This window comes from Diabrotica virgifera, chromosome 7, assembly GCF_917563875.1.
Source record: "Diabrotica virgifera virgifera chromosome 7, PGI_DIABVI_V3a".
NCBI lineage: Eukaryota > Metazoa > Arthropoda > Insecta > Coleoptera > Chrysomelidae > Diabrotica > Diabrotica virgifera.
Window position 1 is genome coordinate 126,773,144 of NC_065449.1, and position 22,827 is coordinate 126,795,970.

A 22,827-nucleotide genomic window follows, 5' to 3' on the forward strand; every position below is an offset into this window, starting at 1 on the left:
ACTTTCTTCTCTGTTGTCTTGTAGCCTTCTGGACACCACCGTCCGGCATAACACAGGAACACCACACTTGCCCCAGTGCGTTTTTCGGACTGTTTGCTTTTGCCGCCACTTTTTCAACACAATACATTCACTACAAACCCTGAAGAGGACAAAATCCTAAACGGGGACACTCATTGTAAGCATTTCTACAAAGCATTTCAATCTTTACACGCATAAATCGATACATTGAGAAGAGAGATTTCACCAGTTCCAAATGAAGCGCTCTGTATACTGCACACGCAAATAAAACTATCCACGTTTTTTCACCCCCCTTTAAATATAAGGGCTCTGCTACAATCTGAAAAACACCAGCATCGTTTATTCTATTAGCAGGTAAAGGAGCAAAATGTGTTTCAATAGAGAACTTGCATAAAATTTTAAATTCGAAAAAAATGGTATAAATCACAATAGAACATAATTTAGAACCTGTATCAAAGCTAAAAAACTTTTGTTTGGCCCCTAAAGACGACTAAAAATTCAACTTATACCATCCAACCCAAAACGCGTCGTGACGTCGCGGGGTTATATGTTTACATTTTTTGTAATATATAATTTTATAATTTTTATATTGTATATATAATTTTAAATTAGACATTATAAACGTCAGTAGAAAATACAGTTATGTGACGTTAAAAGTGTTTTTGATCGTTTCGTGAACTATTCATAGAAAATTTGTACTTTTACAAAATGGTTTTATTTTCAATAGTAAACCTTCTTTCCTTTCCTTCAAAAACTGTATCAAACTCCAATCTCAACAAACTGGTATATATTATTACAACGACATAGGATAAATGTCATTAGAATATAAATATTTTTCCTTTATTCCCCGACGACTAGCTGGCCAAATACCCAAGTAGGTGGAGGCCAATAAACTAAAGACGAAGACGAATTTACGTAAATATAACCATAAACGGAACCACATAGTTAAACTCTGTGACGTCACGGTCCAGATAACACAGAAACATGACAGAAATATTCCAGAAACATCCTTCTGGGACAATAGAAACATACTAACAACATCCTCATTTCCCTCGAAACATCCCTAGGATGTTTGTGGCAACAGCCATGTCATCATTTTCAACATTCTACAAACATCTCGGTAGGATGTTTCTAAGATGAAATAGGATGTACTAGGTACATTCGGGGTACTTTGTTTAGAACATCTCAGAAACGTTTCTAAAAATACCCTGGAAGTGACTTCGCTATAGAAGCAAATAAAACAATTCAATATTTCTTAATAAAAGAGCTATTTATTTAAAAACTAATAACATTTTCTTTAAGCCACATATTTTCTTCTAGGTATCGGAAATGACAGGGTCTTCATTTCAAAACTAGACAGTTCAAATATCTTTTGATTGTAGTAAAATGTAAAAAAAAAAATAAAAAACACATCAAATTTTATATCCAGGGGGACACTTTTTATTCGCAATTGCAGCATCGCTTCAACCCTCGAACAGTGAAGTGAACAACCCCTGAAATTTAGATAGGGAAAGTACCAAGTGTGCCACATTTTTGAAAAGGTAATTATATGGGGAATTCAGCAATACCAATATTGTTGTCAAATTCCGATTTTAGCGCCCTCTTGGGGAAAAAATAATCGTTACGTAATTCAAATTGTGACACCTCATTTGAAAGCTATTTTTATTGCTAATTAAATGCAATAAATAAAATTATCCTGAATTCACATTTAATAATTGAAATCAAATGAGATTGGAAAGTGTGATCCTACTAAGTCTGTTATTTTAGGTGATTTCACTTATGAAATTTGATTTCAGGATAATATTATTTATTGCCTTTAATTAGCAATAGAAATAGCTTTCGAATGAGGTGTCACAATTTGAATTACGTAACGATTATTTTTTCCTCAAGAGGGCGCTAAAATCGGAATTTGACACAACAATATTGGTATTGCTGAATTCCCCATATAATTACCTTTTCAAAAATATGGCACACTTGGTACTTTCCCTATATAAATTTCAGGAGTTCACTCTACTGCTCGAGGGTTGAAGTATCGATGCTGCAATTACGAAAAAAAAGTGTCCCCCTTGATATAAAATTTTACGTGTTTTTTTAATTTTTTTACATTTTACTACAATCAAAATATATTTGAACTGTCTAGTTTTGAAATGAAGACCCTGTATAAAGCATTGGTAAACAAGTACATACAGGGTGTATCAACGATGTGTGGGTGGACGATAAGTGCTTCCCTATTTGAGATAGGAAAAAATGTCTTAAATAAAAGTTTGTAGAGATCACTGAAATCTATGTTACAAAAATATTTACCCTCATACAGGGTGTTGGATAAAGGTGTGACTTATCAAAGATATGTTTTTTTAAATAGAACACCCTATATATCTTTATATTTTTAAAATCTTTTCAATGAGCTGATTTCAATGGTACTTCACACTTCTATCTATTGTGATTAGTTGAGGACCTACAGCCACTGGAAATGGTCAATTTTTCAAATTCAGGTGGCTGTAGTAGCTAAACAGTCCAAAATTTCGAAAAATGGCTTTCACGTTGTATTAAATGACTGTATTAAATAATTTTTCATGTCACTCAATAGAACTTGAAAAGTTAGGAAAGGGACATGAAAGCCGTTTTTAAAAATTTTTACTGGTTTAGCTACTACAGCCACCTGAATTTGAAAAATTGACAATTTCCAGTAGCTGTAGATCCTCAACTAATCACAATAGATAGTAAGTGTGAAGTACCATTGAAATCAACTCATTAAAAAGATTTTAAAGTAAAAATATATAGGGTGTTCCATTTAAAAAAACATATCTTTGATAAGTCACACATTTATCCAACACCCTGTATAAGGGTAAATATTTTTGTAACATAGATTTCACTGATCTTCACAACTTTTATTTAAGGCTTTTTTCCTATCTCAAATAGGGAAGCACCTATCGCTCACCCACACATCGTTGATACACCCTGTATAGCAACTGATGCACAATGCTATGATTTGTTTAACAATGTTTTATTTCCCGATACTTAGTAAAAAATGTTACATAAGATGTTTATACATTCAATTTCTCTGTTCTTAATATTCTTTCTTTGGCTCTTCGTAGTCAATCGCCAATTTTTTTTTCAATCTCCTTTCTGGTGATCCCATTGATCCCATGTGCCTTTTGCCCAGCTTCTAAAAAAATTATTATGTATTATGATGTAATAATTTGAATATTGTTAATAAAAGATAATAAATATTTTGTGGTCATAATGAAATAAAGACCACATTTTCTATCATTTTATTAATTTAGTAATATTCTGTAAATTAAAATTAAATTGTTAACAATTTTTTCTAAATGATAATTTTTAAAGACTTCTGTCTCTATTAATAAAAGGGCTAGAGATACTTAGATACCTAGTACAGATTTAGCTAGATTTAATTTTTCAAAAACCAGTTTTCCTTTCCTTCCAGTTTCCTGTAAAGGAAAATTGTTCGGCCAGGCCATCAGTTACAAGGGGCCCGATTGCAACGCCTAATGAATTCGTATATATTGTTACCACCAAGTTTGGAAAAAAATAAAATCTGCAACAGAAAAAGTAAAATAAAATTCAATAACAATAACTGCTTTAAATATTAACATAAATAATTGTTTGTGAAAGTTATATATACATATTTACCAATGCCGAATAATTTTCAGGTCTGGAGAAAAAATTCTCAAAAAGTTCCAGATCCTCATTTGTTTCCATTGGAAACTTTATTGCAGATTGTTGCAATATATTATTTGTAGACTCTTCATTAGTTTGCATATTTCGCTGACAACAATTTCCGACTTTAGAGTTAATTTCAATCAGTAATGATTGTATATTTATAGAGTAGTTGTGGATTGCAACAGCAGCTCGTGCTTTGTGATGTAGCAACTAAAATTAAATTCACCTGTTAGAAGCAGTATATCAGTGTGTTAATAAACTGACAGATAAAAGTACAGTGTTTTAGCACAGTCTAAAACTCGGTTAATGTTTAAATTTGATAAAAGAACTTACCAACATTATTCAAATTCTCATGTATTTCCTTCAAGGCCCTTTTTGGTGTGGTGTAATTGCTTTTCGAACCTGGACCTAAAATACATATTTGAACATAAATTAATTAATATCAAATGAAATTCAGTATCAACATACCCATGTTACGATCATGATGAACTTGACCAGGGGTAAAGCAGGGGGTAGAACTATTGCCTGTTTGACTTGGTGTGTTCGAAACAGTTAACTCGTCTACTATTTCAGCCATGTCGTTGGTCCAAATTGGTGGGGTAGGCATTTTAGTAACTTTAAATTGCTTCCCTATTTGATGCATGTTCCGTAGGTTCATCATTTTCATCAGATTCAGAAGAAGAGGATATAATTTTCTTCTTTCTACATCTTTTATTACCCGCCTCTGTATCTGTATTAAGGTCACTAGTAGTTTCAGCCGTAAGAGCTTTTTTTCTAGCAAGTAAATAATCATCTAAAAAATTAAAACCAAACATCAAGTTTATGATCAGTAATAAAGGGAACGAATTAATTAGTTGAAGTTTGCAATGGTAAGATAAACAGGTTAAGCATAAAAAATTTTGAAACAACAAATATTTTTCACTATTTAGTAGTTATAAGTTTTTAAAACTGTCAATACTGGAAAGTCAAATTTTTGTATTTTTTGCAAATCCAAAATTGTTTCACAATGTATATACAAAAAGCCATTAGAAAGAATACAATTTTTTAACAAACTTATTAAAAACTTTCCCAGATACTTATATACTATTTGTGGTCATTTAAAATGAGAATTATATTCTGTTAGAATGTATTAATGGAAATACAACAAATTTATCATTGAAACTTAATATCATACATTTACAGGCAATCTGTGATAAATTCCAATATTGAAGCTCAATGTCCTGTCTACTTACTAAAAAGATACTTAATTTTGATGATTCACAAGGTGTAACATAAAAGTTTTCTATACCAGAAAATGGTTGACTAATTATTTTAATTTCATCATTACACATTATAATATTTTTGATAATTACTATGGTTCTGTCATTAAGCATACAACAATTATCAGCTTCACCTATTGATAATAAATAATAATCATTAACATAAATCTTTTGAAATTGTTTTATTTTTACTGATATATTAGCAAAAGTTTCAAGGAGTGGGCCTCGAGAATGTTCTGACTTAAGAATAGGAAAATTTACTTTATCTCCATTATGTATTAATGATTTTTTTCCTTCACTAATTCTATTAACTATTTGTTGAAGAGGTTGATTACCTTTGCGGACTAGATTTTTTAAAAATATCATATTGTTCTCAAAGGGAAATGAACTGAAATTTTCAATACTACCAAATGTTTCCACATCATTTGGGATGTGGAGTAAATTATGCACATTACGAGAAACATTTTCCTCCCCATAAAGTAAAGAAAATGTCTACACAAAATGGTATAATAACTGTTTGGCATAGTTTACATTTTGGTTTTTTGAAAGCAAAATTACTGAAACATGAAGAGTCAAAAAATTGTCATAAATTTCTTTTGAAATATTTTGCTCAAGCAACAGTAATGGACCTGTATAAAATAAAAATAACCGAAACTCCGTTGCTTTCCATCTTTTAACTTCAGAGAGAGACCTCGGTTTCCTTGAAAACTCAGCTGGTATTTGTTTTTTAAACTCTAAATATTTTGCTGACATATTATTTATTTGTTGAGAAGGTAAACGATGAGTAGGTTTTCCTAAAATCCATAGATTTAATAGTTTTTTCATAACACCCAGGCAAATTAAGTGCATATAATCAAGTGGAAATGAGTTTATCATATCCAACCCTGGAATGTTCTCTAAGATGGAAGTCTCATTGTGGTGGTTTTTCTGTTTCTTTGTGCGAAACGTATCATCTGTTCTTAAGCAAAACCTATCTAATGCTGGAAAGCAAGTTCTATGAGCTATATAAGTGCCTTTAATATTACATTTAGAACAGGAATTGTAACCAGTATGACCCACAGTGCATTTAATAAATGATTTTGCAGGAACATCACATATGAAACAAACAATTTTCACACTATATCTAATTTTGTTGTAAACAAAGCCATTAGTAATTAATTCAATAGCCTCGTTTACGAAATCTGCCATAAATTCATTTGCACTATTAGGCTTTTCATTCCCTTGATAAATTCCACAAATGTCAACAACATTTTTATTTCTCATAAGGTTAACCATAATCGGCCAGACTTGGTTCCCAGAGCTTTTTGAAATGGGTAAACCATCAATATTTACACAAATGTCTAAATTTGGGATGTGGAGTAAATCATCTTATGCAACACATTTTTTTTTAATTCTGTAATTAAATTGTCGAGACACTGAGCTAACCCAAAATGATAATAAAACCCTGGCTCTATTATTTTAATCTTTGAACCAGTGTCACAAGGTGTTTTTAAAAGAGTCCTTGCATCCCTGGGTACATCAAGATTACTTTTTCGCAAAATATCCAATAAATCGGACAAGGCACAATGGTTTATATTATGCTTGACAGACCAATTACTTAATTGATTTGTAAAACGTACGTCCGGTTCATTTAATGTGTTTGGTGGACTTTCAAAGAGGCTTATTTGCCAGTTATTGGAATTATCATTTTCCTCGTGATTTTCGGATGTGTTTTGATAATTTACTTCGCTTTCATTATCTTGGGCACAAGAAGTAGGAGTACAGGAATGAGACTGATTACCACTGGTACTGGTAGACGGTTTTTCAATATCAATATAATTGTTATAAGTGTTATCTTTTTTCAGCCGTTTAAAGCGCTGAATATATTTATTTAATAGTTTTCTTTTTTCCTGACTATCCATTATAAATACTTACTTTATAAAAGCCACAACACTCAACACTTACAAATCCAAAAAGAACAAAGACACGACATGACTCAACACTTCTAACCTAACCTTGCTCACACCTTAGACAAGGAAAAAAGAGAGGACGGGTAACACCCATTTAACACACACGTTCCAAAAGTGAAGCCAGTTTTTGGTTTGTTTGTCACCAGAAACATGGCGGTCACGTCAAAAATAACAATGGGTTGCCAGTGGTGGGTGTTCGTTGAAGGTTAAAATTTCATAAAAAATAAAGTAAATCATCATCTAAAATTCGTAATAAAAACATATGTATGTATTGAAACATATGTACGTAATATGAGCAACTTAATAAAACATTTACCGTACACAAATTCTTCATTTTAAATACATTTCATGTTTTTATTTTAAATATTCAATGCATAACAATACCCCAAAGATACGTCGATGATCAAAATCCCTGGTGTCAGTTTGGCTTCACTTTTGGTCATAGGATTACTCGTCCTCTCTCTTTCCTTGTCTAAGGCTCACACCTTGCTTTTGCAAACTAGGTCTTCTTCTTTTTCTACTAATCTTCTTTTTTGCAAAACTAATGCAGGGCAGGGATATCAGGATATCGCGTACACAAATACGTCAGTCACAATATTTTAAGACCGATTGTTATAAAGTTTAAGGACAATTAACAATTATTCACAAATAGATGTGAGTTGTATATTTTGTAATGAAAAACATGTTTAAGAGAAACATTCTAGGGACATCCCACTGATATTTACATTTAACAACCATATTTATGTACCAAGAGAAACATTCTAGGAACATCCCATCTAGGTCGGAAACATTGGGACACTAGTAGTACTTTAATGGGATGTCCCAGGAAAATAATTTGTTATCTGGGGGGTCGTTTGAACTATTTTAAGATACAGAAGACTTTAAATTTGTACTTCTAAGTTATTACGAGTTTTTGAAGCGTGAAATTTTGGAAATCTCATTTTTATACAAAACTGAACATTATTTATACCGTTTAACTTTTTACATGTGACGCATGAGTAAATTACAGAGTTTATAGTTTTCCTGGCTTTTATTAACCAAAAATTTTCTCTGAATATTCCTAAAAGTATTTTCGGACCAGCATGACAGTTTTTTTTATATTCTTCAACTAAAAGTTTTCTTACTATTGTATTTTTGCTTGGAAGAATAATTATGGGGTACTTAAATTCTTGTGAAAAACCGCCATATGCAAGTCTGGTTTTTAACCTTAAAATTACATTTTTATCTTCAAAGATTTCGAACTTCCCCAATCCCTTTATGTTTTCTGTTAAATTTTGAGTGTGTGCAAATTGTATTATGCATGTTTTAGCGCTTTCTATTTCTTGATGATTTAAATAATCAAATTTGTTACTTGTCTTAGCTTATACACATGTTCTTCTTCTTTTGTTCTTAACATGTGGTAAAATCTAAGAATCCATCCTACTAATCTCTGTACTTTTGAAAACTTTCCAAAAAAATTTAACTTTTGACAAAATTCTTCCGAATTTTCTGCTAGATTAGTATTAACTAATTTCATACATTATTTTATTGCTTCTTCTTCTGTAGCGCTTACTTCTCTTTTTGGCCACATATTTTCTGGTTCCCTGAGCTATTGAGGGCCCTTCCACCATTGTTTTTCCAAAAATTGTTTCCCGCTACATCCTCGTGATAAAACGTCTGCAATATTCATATCACCTGGCACGTGGCGCCACTGATCTAGTGCAGAATATTTTTTAATCTCTTTTACCCGGTTTCCTACAAAAGTATTCTAAAGACCCTTTGTTTTAATCCAGGTTAAGACAACCATCGAATCACTCCAGTAGTACGTTTTAAGATCTGTAAAGTCTGCTACTTCTTTAACAGTTTCTAATAACCTAACACCTATCACAGCAGCCATTAATTCTAACCTAGGGAGAGTAATCGTTTTAACTGGACTTAAACGCGATTTTCTTACAAAAGTTTGATTGAAATAGAATTTTGAAATTCTAGCCTAATAAAAACGCTAGCGGCATAAACGCATTTACTAACGTCAACAAAAACGTGAAGAGTTTTATTTATTATTAGGTTCTCTTCTGGATATGCTAAATATCTATATGTTACAAAAATTGAAACATTTAACACTTTTTAATCAAATTTCGAAACATTTTTTTATATCATCAGGTAATTTTTGATCCCATATCAATTTCAAGCTCCAAGTCTCTTGTAATAAGATTTTCGGTATTAACGTAAATGGAGCAGTGAAACCAATAGGATCGAAAACTCTCTGCGTTGCAGATAAAATACCTCTTTTTGTTCTAGGAATCTCGTCAAGACTGTCTAAATTTTTTATATCACACGATAAAGTGTCAGTTTGGTAATTCCACGTGTACTGTATACCCAAAATAGAGATAACCTTATTTTCTAATTTTTCATTGACGCTAGAAACATGTATCGTTATTTTCATTAAAAGTCCACCTCCTAAGATCAAATTTTGCATCCTTTAGAATTTCTGTTGACTCATCAATAAATGTTTTAAGTTCTGTTTCATTCCTAACGCTAAAAACACAATTGTCTACGTAAAATGCGTTAAGAAGTTGATTTGCTGTTTCTGTGTATGTTTTTTCCTTTTCTAAATGCTAATTAACTGTTGCTGCTAAAAGAAACGGACTTGGCTTTGGCCCAAAAACTACTCTACAATGTCTAAATATTTATATTTCTCTTTTTTCATAGTTTTCCCACCACAAAAAGCGTAAAAAATCACTATCTTTCTCTGAAATGCCTATCTGCAAAAATGCCTTCGCTATGTCTGATATTACCCCAATTTTATGTAACCTGAACTTTAAAATTAAAGGTATTATTAGCTCAATTAGATTTGGACCCTTTTCCAGTATCATTAAGAGAATTACCGTTACCATCCTAAACTGATGCATCAAACACTGGTCGGATCTTCGTTGTTAAACTAGACTCTTTGACAACTGCGTGATGTGCCTAGTAGTGCGTATTCTTTTCCAACGGCTCTTCTCTTACTTCTTCAATGATTCCTGTATTTTCCCAATCTTGAAATATTTTGTCATACTCTGTACTCTGTAAGCTTGTTCAGAGAAAGTAACCGTTTTGTGGTAGAAAAAAGTCGCTTTTCAGCTAAATTAAAATTGAAGGTTATAGCCGGATAACGGATAACCTTCTGCCCATGGTAAACAAACTTCATATCTAGTTTCACTATTTACCACAGTGCTTTCTTTAAATTTTTCTAACGTACGAATTTCTAACTCTTCTCGACATTTCGTCTCTGCTGGATCTTTTATACCCAGAACATCTAAACTCCATAAAGTACTCAATGAGTCAGTAAAATAAGTTGAAACAAATGTGTTTATTTTATTATTACTTTTTTGTGTCCCCATAAAGGTCCAAAGGTTGGTTTCCAAAGCTACTAAGGCTAAGGCTCCACGGGCGGGAAATTGACGCTAGCAGTAGCAGTAAAATGAACTTAAGGTTCCGCGGAACGGAATAGGGATAGCCGAACTGTACCGACTACAGGACTTGTGCGTAGTCGGTTCAGTTCGGCTATTCCCATTCCGTTCCGCGGAACCTTAAGTTCATTTTACTGCTACTGCTAGCGTCAATTTCCCGCCCGTGGAGCCGTAGCCTAAAGAATCGTTTATATTTACCAAGTTTCCCGTTATATGATTTGACCAAACATGTCTGCCCCTATTAGTAAATTAAACCTCTAATTCTTTAGAAGCAGAATCATTTATATAAATATTTTTATCTTTTAATATATCTAGCACCTTTTGGTTAATTAGTTTTGGAACTTAATTGCAAATTTTAGATTGTTCCAGTAAAGATAACCAGATGCTGAATGATTTTTCTAAATTTTCTATACCTGCCTTAAACAAACGATGAATCTTTGGAGCTCCCTGAAACCCACCAAAAACACCTTGAACTATATTTTCTTGTCCAATTTTAGTTAACCCTAAATCTTCCGCGCATTTTGTAGTTATATAGGAACGTTGCGAACCCGAATCTAGCAGTGCCCTTACTGTCATTGACTTTTTATTATCAGAAATAACCCTAACATTGATCGTTTGCAGTAAAGTTTCAGAAGCGACAGTTGTTAATGTATTTTCTAAAGATTCTGATTTTTGCGAATCTTTATTTTTCTTTTCTTTTTCATTCAAATCAGGACACATTAGTGTAAAATGCTTGCGAGCGCATTTTATACATTTGACAGTTGTTTTGCATGTCTGTTTTAGAAGGAACTGTTTTAAACATGAAAAACAACCCCGTTTTTGCTTATAATCGATTTTTTCTGCTCTAAAGTCATTTTCTGAACTTTAATGCAATCGTGACTGGCGTGTGTATTGATTTCGCAAAAAATAGAAGAAAACTTTCGCTTACCCTTGGTTTTTAAACTCTCTGTATATAAGGTTTCTACAGTATACTTATCGTCAATACTTTTTGGAACTGAGAAACTAGACTGAGCAAGTTTTACATGCTCTTCGGCCTCCACTTCTGTTTTCAGGAACTCTAGTAGACCCTGCGCCTCATTATTAAATTTTAAATTAGTAGAAGCCCTATTTCTTTCCCAAACTTTAAGCAACTCATAAGGTAGCACGGATTTCAACAAGTGGCAAAAGCGTCGCTGCATACTTGTTCGCTAGTAACACCTAGTGTTTCCAAAGCCCTAAGCTGAGTCTCCAACCTATCATACAAAATAGATAAAGTCATACCTGGGTCCTCCTTTGAAGTTTGTTGATTTAGAATTAAATTTAATAACTCCCTAACGTATAACTCAATTAAAATTTCGTCCCTTGCGAATCTATTTTTCAGTTGGTCCATAGCTATTTTATAATTTTCAGCGGAAGGTGGGCTGGCGTGCCATCTTCTGTTGATTGGATCAGGTATTGGAACATGTCTTCATTTGGAAGGTCTTCGTCTTCATCGATTTTTCTAAACTGGCTCCAAAAATTTATCCAATTTTTCACATTTCCATCAAATTTCTTGGATCAATTTTTGAAAGATGAAAATTTTTGACAGGTTTGATAGGTTCTTGCACCTATATTTTCTTGATCTTTCAAAGTTTTTAAATTTTTGATCAAATATTCACATTCTATTCTAAATTTTCCTACCTCGTCACGAAAGTTTTCTTCATCATTTAATTCCTTACTAATAGCTTCCGTGCTGGTTTCTTCTGCAAATAGAATGTCTTTTATGCTGTAGTCTAGAAGAAATACTCGCTATGCTTTATCATCAATTTGTTGCAGGAATCTTTGTATTGTCTTCTAGTTAGTGGGATTCACTTCTTCAATTTCTTTAAAAACTTTTTTCAGGGATCCTTTTATTGCTTCCCTCTCTAGCTTTAGGTTCTGCATCTTTTTTCAATTAACCAGGGATGCCAATAATGTAATTTTTTGTGTTTTATTATAATATTTTATGGGAAAGGGAAACGTTGATTGTGACTTTTCTTATTAATTTATTTGACAACTTGTAAAAACAATATACTAATCGTAAAAATAAACTACATATGGTTACCCACAACAACGTATTATATCTAGTGTACTTTATATACAACGTATTATATACTAGATTCTAGTGTCCCAACACCTAGAATCAAATTGTACCCCACTTTTTACATAAAATTATGCGCTCCTTCTTCTGGTGTGCTTAAAATTTTACAACGACGTACAGTGCGCCAGGAATCAGGGTTATTAGCGTGAGAAATCCGTGTAAGTAACCTGGCCATTTATAGTCGCTAGTTAGGCGGATATATTAAGTGCCAATTTGAGTCCGAGAATCAAATTGTAGCCCACTTTTTACATAAAATTATCCGCTCGTTTTTCTGGTGTGCTCAGAACTTCACTACGACGTACGGATCCTGAGGAATCAGGATTAATAGCGTGAGAAATCAAGGTAAATAACCTGGTTATTTATAGTGACTAGTTAGGCGGATATATTGAGTGTCAATTTGAGTCCCAGAATCAAACTCTAGCCACTTCTTACATTCAGTTATCCGCTCATTCTTCTGGTGTGCTCAGAATATCACTACGACGTACAGTTCGTCAGGAATCAGGGACAATAGCGTGAGAAATCAGGGTAAGTAACCTGGCTATTTATAGTGACTAGGTAGGCGGATATATTGGGTGTCAATTTGAGTCCCAGAAGCAAATTGTAGCCCCCTTATTACATAAAATTATCCGCTCGTTCTTCTGGTGTGCTCAGAATTTCACTACGACGTACAGTTCGTCAGGAATCAGGGTTAATAACGTGAGAAATCATGGTAAATAATCTGGCTATTTATAGTGGCTAGGTAGGCGGATACATTGGCAAAATTTTACTACGACGTACAGTTCGCCAGGAATCATGGTTATTACTGTGAGAAATCAGTGTAAGTGACCTGGCCATTTATAGTGGCTCGTTACGCGGATATATTAAGTGTCAACTTGAGTCCGAGAATCAAATTGTAGCCCACTTATTAAATAAAATTATCCGCTTGTTCTGCACTTGTGCTCAGAATTTCACTACGACGTACGGTTCGTGAGTAGGCGAGCGGCAGGCACCCCCAAAATGACCAGGTATGCTGAAAAATGCTGAAAACGAAAATGAGGTTTATTTTGAATTTTATGTTGGGGAACATTGGCAAAATCGTAATTTTACCCTAAAAATAAAAAAATGATATCACTTTTTTTGCGTTTGCGTCGTTACAACGCTGTTCCATTTTAATATTTTTCTCTGAAATTTTTACAGTATATAGTACTAACATTTCTGAAGACAACGGTACCTCTTTCAAGCTTTCGGTCTTATTCTGATAAAGGTTATGAAGTTTTTAAAGTAAAAAGTGCAGATTTGTGCATTGCAAAGGTTAATCGCAAAAGTTGAGTGACGAGATTTATGTTAAGATATGAGTACAAAGAAGTTTTATGGAAAGTCTTCTTCTTCTTCTTATACTTGTTGTAGACCTGTCGATCTGTTAATTCCGACGTTGAAGTATTTCTTGAGAGGTAGACTGCCAGCTATATCTCCGTCTTTTTGGTGGTCTCCACGGTGGATGCTTGCCTGTTGGTTTTCCTTCTAGAGCAATTCTTGGTAGTTTGTGCTCCTCCATTCTTTTTACATGACTGAACCATTCTCTTCGTCTTTGCCTGCCCCATCTGACTACATCTTGCACGCCACATTGTTCCCTGATGATGTTGTTTCGTATTCTATCTCTTCTTGTCTTCCCTGCTATTGCTCTTAGTGTCTTCATTTCGGCTGTTCGTAGCATGCTTTTGGTTTTATTGGTGTCTTCTCTTGATTCAATGCCATAGGTCTTAATAGGTCTGATAGGCAAGTTTTATAAAACTTTGCTGTCCATTCTCATATATGGGTTATTCCGGACCACATCTCTCAAACATCCGGACAAGACAGCGGCCTTGTTAATTTGTCCTCTTAGGTCTCTGGCTGGGTCATGATAACTTGATAACTCTACACCTAGATATTTGAACTGGTTTAGCTGTTCTATGGGTTTCCCCTCTACCACTAGCTTGCATCTAATTGGGTCTTTTCTCAATGGTAATGCACTGCGTTTTCTACGTGGATATGTTCATGTTGAGTCGTCGACATGCTTGATAGAATTGATAAAGTTGTCTATGTAGGTCATCCTCGTCCTCAGCAATCAGGGCTGTATCATCCGCATAGGACACCATACTGATTCTACTGTGGCTGAGTCTGTATCCTAGTTGTAGCGATTCCACATCTTCTATTATTTCAGCCATTAGCATATTGAATAGAAATGGACTGAGGCTGTCTCCCTGCCTGATTCCTCCTGGTGTTGGAATGTTAGCCGTAGTGGTGTCGTTTGTTTTAATTTTTGTCGTGTTGTTATTGTTCATTTGTTTTATGACTTCAACAATGTTTGCCGGTATCCTTTTTTGCTTAATTTTCTTTATTATATCGCTAAGTCTGACTCTGCCAAATGCTTTCGTTGGGTCTACGAAGCAAATATATGCAGGTTTGTTACATTCTATCGACTTCTCTTTCACTTGTTTCATGACAAATATTGTGTCCGCTGTCTTTTCTGAACTTGCTGTTCTTTATCTGTGATTCCAATTTATCCTTGAGTATGCCTGTGAATAACTTCATTGTCGTATTTAAGAGAGTTATTCCTCTGTAGTTGTCCGGGCACGATCTCTGCCCCCCCCCCCCCAAATCGGTATTGTGATACTGGTGTGGCAATCTTGTGGTATTAAGATTTTGTTAAACAATGTTGTGAGACAAGTGAGTTTCTGACCGCTATATTTCAGCAGTTCGTTCGGTATTCCATCAGTACCTGGCGATCGTCTATTGTTTAAGATCTTCATTCTCGCTTCTGCTTCAGTTTCTTTAAGTGCACTTTACATCAACAATAAACTGAACAAGAAATTGACAAAGTTATTCAAGGTCAAATTTGACTTATACAAAACACAATTCTACATCCAATTTTGCCGTGAATAAAAAGAAATTTGACAAAATAAAACATATCCAATTGTTCTATTTCATCAAATTCCTTCATTTTCTTTCACAAACCATACATTTTGTACACATCAAATTTGGCCTTGAATAACTTTGTCAATTTCTTGTTCAATTTATTGTTGATGTAAAGTGGACATTAGTGATATACCCGTCTGTATTGTAATCGTGTTCGTCATTGGCGTCTTCACCTTTGTAGAGTTCTCTGAAATATTTTCCCATGTCTCAGTTGGTATCCCCTTTGTCTGTACAAATTCAGTTAATGGTTTTTTCTGTTTTTTAGCATTTTCCAAACTTTCCTCTGTGCGCCACAGATGTCGTGATCCATGTCACTTGTGAACTTGATCCAAGCTCTCTTTTTATTGCTCTTATTCGCGAATTTATTCTGTTTCTTGTTTCTATATAGATGGCGCGTTGTTCCTGCGTTTCAGTGCTTTTGTAACACAGATAGCATTTTCTCTTTTGTTCTGTGAGTGCTTTGACTTCTTTACAAAACCATGGTTTGTTGTTTCTTATTGCGGTGGTGTTTGTTTTTCTTTTGCTGATAGACTCTTCCGCAGCCTGCTGGATGCAGTTTTTTATTTCATTCCAGCATTCTTCTACTTCACAGTTGTGCATGTTAAGAGCACACAGTAGCGATCAACAGGTAGCAACAAACGCGGTCCAAGATTGCGAAAGTTCTGCGAACTTTCAGAAGTGAGGCAACAGTGCGTCGGTAATTCGACACTGACAGTGACGTTTATACTATCAAAAACAATAATTTTTATACACATAGACGCGAAATGTTGCCAAGTCAGTGACGTTCGATTTCTTGTTATAAAAAAATCGATTTATAGTAGTTCCAATGTGACACAAAATCTAGGCACGGGATAAAAAAGTTTATATGAAGAAAGTGTATTTTTTTTTGTCTTTCTTAATGGCGGTACAGGCTCCTTTTTTCAATATTTTATTTAGTTATAGAGTAATTTCCACATACTAACATATTTCTGAAATTGGGCTCTGTACCGCCATTCTTTATTATATTACGAATATGTGTGCCAAATATCTCGACAAAATATTCAAAATTAGAGCCGCAATCTTGGAACGCGTTTGTTGCTACCTGTTGATCGCTATTGTTTGCTCTTAATGTTTTCCAATTTGCTTGTCAGCCTGCTTTCATACAATATTTTTGTGCTCTCTGAGGTCATTGATTCTATATTGTATCTCTCGATATATGTGGGGGATTTTTTGATTTTAATTGGTCGTTCTATCCGTATTTTACATAAAACCAAGTTATGATCTGTTCCAGTGTCAGCTGAGGTTAGGGCTCTAACATCTAGTATCTGTGATGGGGAGAAAGCTCTGTTAGTAATTATGTAGTCTATGATTGATTTTTGGCCTCTGGTGTTGCAAAACGTGTATTTGTGTTGTTCTTTATGTGGGAAGTACGTGTTGTTAATCCTCATCTCGTTTCTGGCACAAAAATTAACCAGGAATTCTCCGTTCTCGTTGATGGTGTCTTCGTTGAATTTTTGTTTTACGCCTGGCATGATATCATTACCTATTCTGGCATTGAGGTCGTCGACAATCACTACTTTTTGGTTGCCATTAATCTTGAGGAGGAGAAAGGGGAGAAAAGATGGAGAAGAGAGATGGAAGAAAAGGAAGGCCCCGGATCTAGAACCAACGCAAACAGAAGCAAGGGAAAAGAAAGAGAAGATAAGAGGGAAACAAGGGAAGTAAGAGAGAAACTGCAAACCAAGAGAGAAGAAGAAAGAAAGAGAATAGGAAGAGAAAAAGAGGGAGAAGAGAACAGACAGAAGGACGAAAAAAATAAAGCGAAGAGTCAAAGGAAAGAAAACGCAAGGGAAGAAGAAGGGGAATCGAGCAGCTCTGACAGCAGTTCCGGTGATGAATCGGAGGAAGAGGAGCAAACACCCAACTGTAATGCAAGAACAAAGTTGGAACGCCTCCATGATAGTGTAGCGGCCCTTGAAAAACTCATGGTTGAGGTGCCAAATACAAGATTTGCCATAAAGCAGGAGGTTGACAACCTGAGAAACCGGTTGTTCGATTATACCGAGGAACTGGAGGAAAGTAAGAAGAAAGAAGAGGTTCCAAGGAAGTCTGTTTGCACGACATCCAGAGGTGTGCAGACGAACATGGAGCCCTTGAAAGTCAAGAAAATGGCGACAATGGGTGTTCAAGTGGACCTAGAGAACCCAGAAGCCATTAAAAGGAGGGTGGACGCCATCACGGAAAAAATGGCAATATACAAGTACGAGGAAATAACAGAGTTCTTAAATGAGGACTGGTCGGAGGAAGTCTTCCAAAGAACTGAAGTGAAAGAGGGGGACATCTCTGATATAGCAGCAGACGTGGCAGTATTTGTTACCAACAACGACGAGGACAACAAAGCCATGGAAACGGTGAAAGGTATGTTTCCTGACCTACCAGGTGTTCCAGCGGAGGTGGATGAGGATGGAGGCCTGGGAACTGTGAGAGTAACGATGTCTGCTCATGTAGATGGAACATGGATTGACAAGGAGAAATATGGATTTAAACTTCTCCCAAACAAGAAGGAAGAACTCGAGTCGGTGAAGTTCCTCAAGACATGCAGGAAACTGGTACAGAAGATGGAGGAGCTAGGAAGAGAAAGAGTGGGAATCCACACGCCAACATCACTAGGAGTTGAGACATCGAGGAGAATCCTGGAGTGGGCAGCAAGAGGAAGGGGTGTGACGATCACGCTCCTAGGCAAAAAAGCCAGAAGAGGGTGGGCAAACATTAACACCAAGGCCAGAGAACAATGTGGAGTAGTACTTATCAGCAAAAACAAGGAAACATAATTTGCGGACCTTATGACAGAAGTGAAAAGTAACCTCACAGCAAGAAAATCCATCGACATAAAAAGGATCAGACAGACCAGAAATTGAGGAATATCACTGGAACTGGGAGGAGGAAGGGAAATGGCGGAGGAAGTGAAGAAACGTCGTAATACATGTGTGTCGAGAGCAGTGGCAAAAGGGGGCGTCGTAAAGAGAAGAATCTTGATGCAAGAAATCCCATCCAACACAATGGAGGAGGTGATCCAAAAGGCCACAGAGGAAGCAGCAGGTAAAGAGCGGGCATGTGACATAGTAAAAACCTGAACCGAGACACGGGGCGGAGAAAGATGGATGATGAGTGCCGTGATGGATGTGGACGAAGACGCGGCCGAAAAGATCCTAAGAATGAGAAGAATTAGGGTAGAGTATACCTCCTGTCGGGTCATAGAAGCAAGGACAGAAATACCAAGATGCTTGAGATGTCTAGCCTTTGGACACAAGCAATGGCACTGTAAATGGCAAAACAGAAGAGGATGTTGCTTCCGATGCGGCAAAGAGGGTCACATAGCGTCGGAATGCAAGGCAGAAACAATCACATGTCTCAACTGCGATGTGACCGGGCATGTGGCGAATTCAAGAAGATGTCCAAAGTTCAACCGACTGGTTGAAAGAAGGGACCACTAAGGACTAGTCCCAGGAAGAGCGCGCGAGTGGAAACAGTATGAAAGAGAGCGTGAAAGAAGTCCGAGTCTAAGAAATGGCGAACACAGGAAATAAGATCCGAGAGTACTTCAAACGAACGTGGGAACGGCGAGATTAGCACATGATCTCGCCGAGGCTGCCGCCGTAGAAAAGAATATCGACGTGCTGGTGACGGCGGAGCCAAACCCAACAGCGGCTAAGAAAAGAGGATGGTTTGTGGATACGACTGGAAGGGCCGCTGTAGTAATCTACAATAGAAAGCTGCGAGTGTATGAAATTAAACCGAAAGGAGGATACGTGATCGTCCGGATGGAGAAGATGCAACTGGTCTGCTGTTCCCTCCCTGGGGCTGTAATTATACCTCGACGACGGTGGGAGGACCCAATAACCGGTCGTAGTCCCTAAAAAATTGTGAGGGGAGCACGACCGATGAAACCAAGAACAGTCTTAGCGTCCAGCGACTGTGCACCGGGTGGCTGCCGGAGGCGAGTAGTTGCGACGCCTTTCGCCTTCAGCAGTTGTATTTCACCCTCCAACTTCCCTAACGGCCGGTTTCACAAAGTAAAGTTAACTTGTGGTTAAGAGATAACCAGAGGTTACCCCGAAATATGCGTTTCACAATATCAGGTCAACGGCGATGTTGTGGTTAACAGACGGAATTTTTAACCAGAGCTTGGAGTGATGGTTAAGCTCTTAACTAGAGGTTATCCTAACCTAATTTCGTTATATTGGCAGGGCAGAATGTAGAGTGATATACGTAAATTATTAATTACAGATATGAATTTATATGATGTACTTAAATGCGTTTAGCAGTTCAGCGGCCAATAATTTTTCGATTTTTAAATGATTTGCTTCCTGGGGTAATTATTAATACACATTTATAGTCTCTTGCTTGTTACATGTTTTTATATTAACAATTTAATTTTAACGATTTTGGCAAAATACCTTAAAACAAATACCTATTATTCTTAAACAAAACTTAAAATGTATAATATGCATGTAAGCGTGTGTACTTTAGTTGGTCACGTATGGGAAGAATTTTTAATATTAATTTTATGAAAAAAAGATACTTTAAAAAAGTTCTGCATACTAATTTATATGGTCCAAAATCTAAGATGCAACCATCATATATCAAATTTTATTAATCCCATAGGAGGTATGTTAAAATATATGAATTTTTAAAGCAAGGTAGCAAGAATCAACATCAACAATATGATTATGCAAATGAAATATGAAACCACAAGTCTCGCAGTGAATATCCTAACCACACATATACACACATTTATTTTTCCTTAATCTGCAAAATAAACTCCACAACTAAATATAAAATCCCAAAAAAATATATACAACAAATAGTCCTAAAGAAATATAACAATTTATTGAATTTATCCTAATAAAAATCAATCAAAACTCATCTGACTGATCAGCTGATCTGATAATTATCCATAAAAATGTTATTTCTGGTGATCATTGTCCCTAATTTCCTACCAACATAAGAAAAATAAAACAAAACTTACGGTCAACTAACCATGATTGAATCTGTGGTTGTGAAACAGCATCTGTCAGTTAGACTGGGGGTAAAGGTTAGTTGACCGCTAGGATTAACCACAGATTGTGAAACTGGCCGTAAGACTACTCAAATACCTAAAGTTAATCTCGCCCACTCCGGCATTGTGGACGGGGGTCGATGGGTGAGCCCCACGCAACATGCGGAGGCTCTACCATCGGACTCCGATCACAAATGTCCACTTTGAAAACTTTTTCGACATACCCACTGCGAGTAGCCGCCATGTCTTACCCCACCAAAGTACCTTTCCCACCACACATCCATTCCAAATCCCGCGTAACAGGAGAGGCAGCAGTTACGCGGAAACTCCAGGTAGCCTGCGAATACAGACTGCCACTGCGTCCGGAGGCAACCGTGAAAAAAAGCCTAGAGGAATAAACCTCAAAAAATAATCCCCACTATCACGGTGGAAGGTATCGTGCCAAAGGTATGAAAGATGCAAGGGTAAGAGCATCACAAACGATCCCTTCGGGATACCTGGCGACCTCCCGAAGTAGCCTAGCCTTAGCGCGGTAAGGGCGCACTACCGCGCCGGACGTGTAGTACGTCCCTACTCGTGGGAATCACATGGACCAAACAAATACAAACAAAGGTACAGGGAATAATGACGACGACTATAGGCAAAAAAATAAGGAAGACGGAAAAACCAATGAGAACGGGGAAGAACGGCCGCAAGACGGCAGAACAGAAGAGGAAGAACAACGAAAGTTCGAAAAGGAAATGTTAGAATGGCACAATAAACAGCCAAAGATGATTAGGTCGGGTCCTCCAAAGCACTCGACTCTAGTAGGAGAGGACCTGTTAAAGGAAATTAACAAAGAAGAGGAAAAAGAAGGAGACAAAGTGGAGGAAGACTCAGTGGAAATTGTGGAAGTGGGGGATAAGGAAGTAGAATGGAGAGAAGAGCAAGGCGATTCATACTGGCAAGATATAGAAGAGAGCGTCCTAACAGCTTTCCTGTTCGACGAAGCGGACAGGGAAGAAATACAGCAAGAGAAAAGAGAGAAGAAAGCAAAAAATACTCAGAGGAGACGGAAATCGAAAGAGTCCAAAGAAAATTGAAAGAGGTATTGGAGATCCTAAATTATAAAGGACCTATAGAGGGGGAGAATAAGGCTAAAGCAAGAAAGTTAATTGAAGAAATAACCTCTATCCAAAATAAAACGAGTCAGAATCAAAATCAAACGGTGCAAGAGGAGGTGAAATGCGAGCAGTGCAAAATAAAACAGGAACAAGAAAGGCAAAAAAAAAGAAACAGAGAAAATAATAAAAGCGTTAAACAAAGGGGGGGACATAAATAATTTTAGCCGGATATACAAAAAGAAACTGGAGGAGAAGATATTTGAAAAAACGAAATATGAACAAGAACGGTCTACAAGAGACAATAACCAAAAAAGAATGCTTAATTGTAACAAAGAGCGACATTAAAGAAGGAGGGGTAGAAAGTGTCATACGTACCATCCGGGAAGACGTATATTAAATCATCGAGGGATGTAAATAAGGGAACGTAGAATACATAGAGAATGTCAAGAAAAGTTCCATGGCAAGCGAAAGGAGAGAATGGTTCACGTATGTTGTAAAAATAAAGAAGCACGGTATGTACGAAATGGCCGAGAGGGCCTTAAAGCAAATTAAGGAAAGGGAAACGCCGCCGGAGACAATACGAGTGATAATAAATAATGAAATCAATAAAGAAGAGGTGCGGAAAGCTTTGGAATTCATGGGTAGGGGGGAAAATATAATATGGGAATTAGTTATCCGAGGAAAAGAAATGGACAAGGGAGCCAGGCATGAGAAGGAGGAAGCCCTTCTGATTAAAACAGGGGGGAAGAAGTATACCGATGTTCTAAAAGAAATGAACGAAAAGATAAACATCGGGAAGATAGGGGCGAAAGTAGATAGATTAAAGAAAACGGAAGGCGGGGACATCCTCGTGAAATTAAAGGGGAACGGAGCTGCCGACAAATTAAGGAAAGAGATGGACACAAGGATGTTCGGCTTAAACATGGCTGTTAGACGGAAAGAAAACCACTTTACCATAACCGGCATGGACCCCGGGGTCACCGAGGATATATTACAAAACGCTATAAATGCATACACCGGGATTCCAAAAGATGAAGTGGATATAAAGATTCTCAGAACCAACCGAAATGGGGAGCAGAGCGCGACCATGGCCGTGCGCCCCACAAATGCTGAAAAACTCAGAAAATATAACACAATCGTGATAGGCTGGGTGTGGTGCCCCATCTCAGAGAGGTACACCCCCACTAGGTGCTATAAGTGCTTACACTACGGACATAGCACCTATGAGTGTAAGGGTGAGAGCAGGGTAGCTTGTTGTTACAACTGCTTAAAGACAGGTCATACAGCGGTACAGTGTAATAACACTGCGTACTGTCTTA

General features: G+C 36.3%; 2 protein-coding genes across 2 annotated transcripts; one reads left to right on the forward strand and one right to left on the reverse strand.

Moving 5' to 3' along the window:
* Positions 1–1,267: 1,267 nt before the first annotated feature.
* On the reverse strand, positions 1,268–7,433 carry LOC126888116 (uncharacterized). Its single transcript, XM_050656134.1, has 5 exons — positions 6,873–7,433; positions 4,168–4,492; positions 4,033–4,107; positions 3,407–3,574; positions 1,268–3,184 (listed from the first exon to the last, which is right to left on the reverse strand). Exons 2-4 carry the CDS (start codon positions 4,490–4,492, stop codon positions 3,546–3,548), a joined length of 429 nt encoding a protein of 142 aa, XP_050512091.1. The 5' UTR covers positions 6,873–7,433; the 3' UTR covers positions 1,268–3,184; positions 3,407–3,545.
* A 13,559-nt stretch (positions 7,434–20,992) lies between these two features.
* LOC126888597 (cilia- and flagella-associated protein 251-like) lies at positions 20,993–21,487 on the forward strand. Its single transcript, XM_050656951.1, has one exon. It carries the CDS (start codon positions 20,993–20,995, stop codon positions 21,485–21,487), a length of 495 nt encoding a protein of 164 aa, XP_050512908.1.
* Positions 21,488–22,827: the final 1,340 nt, after the last annotated feature.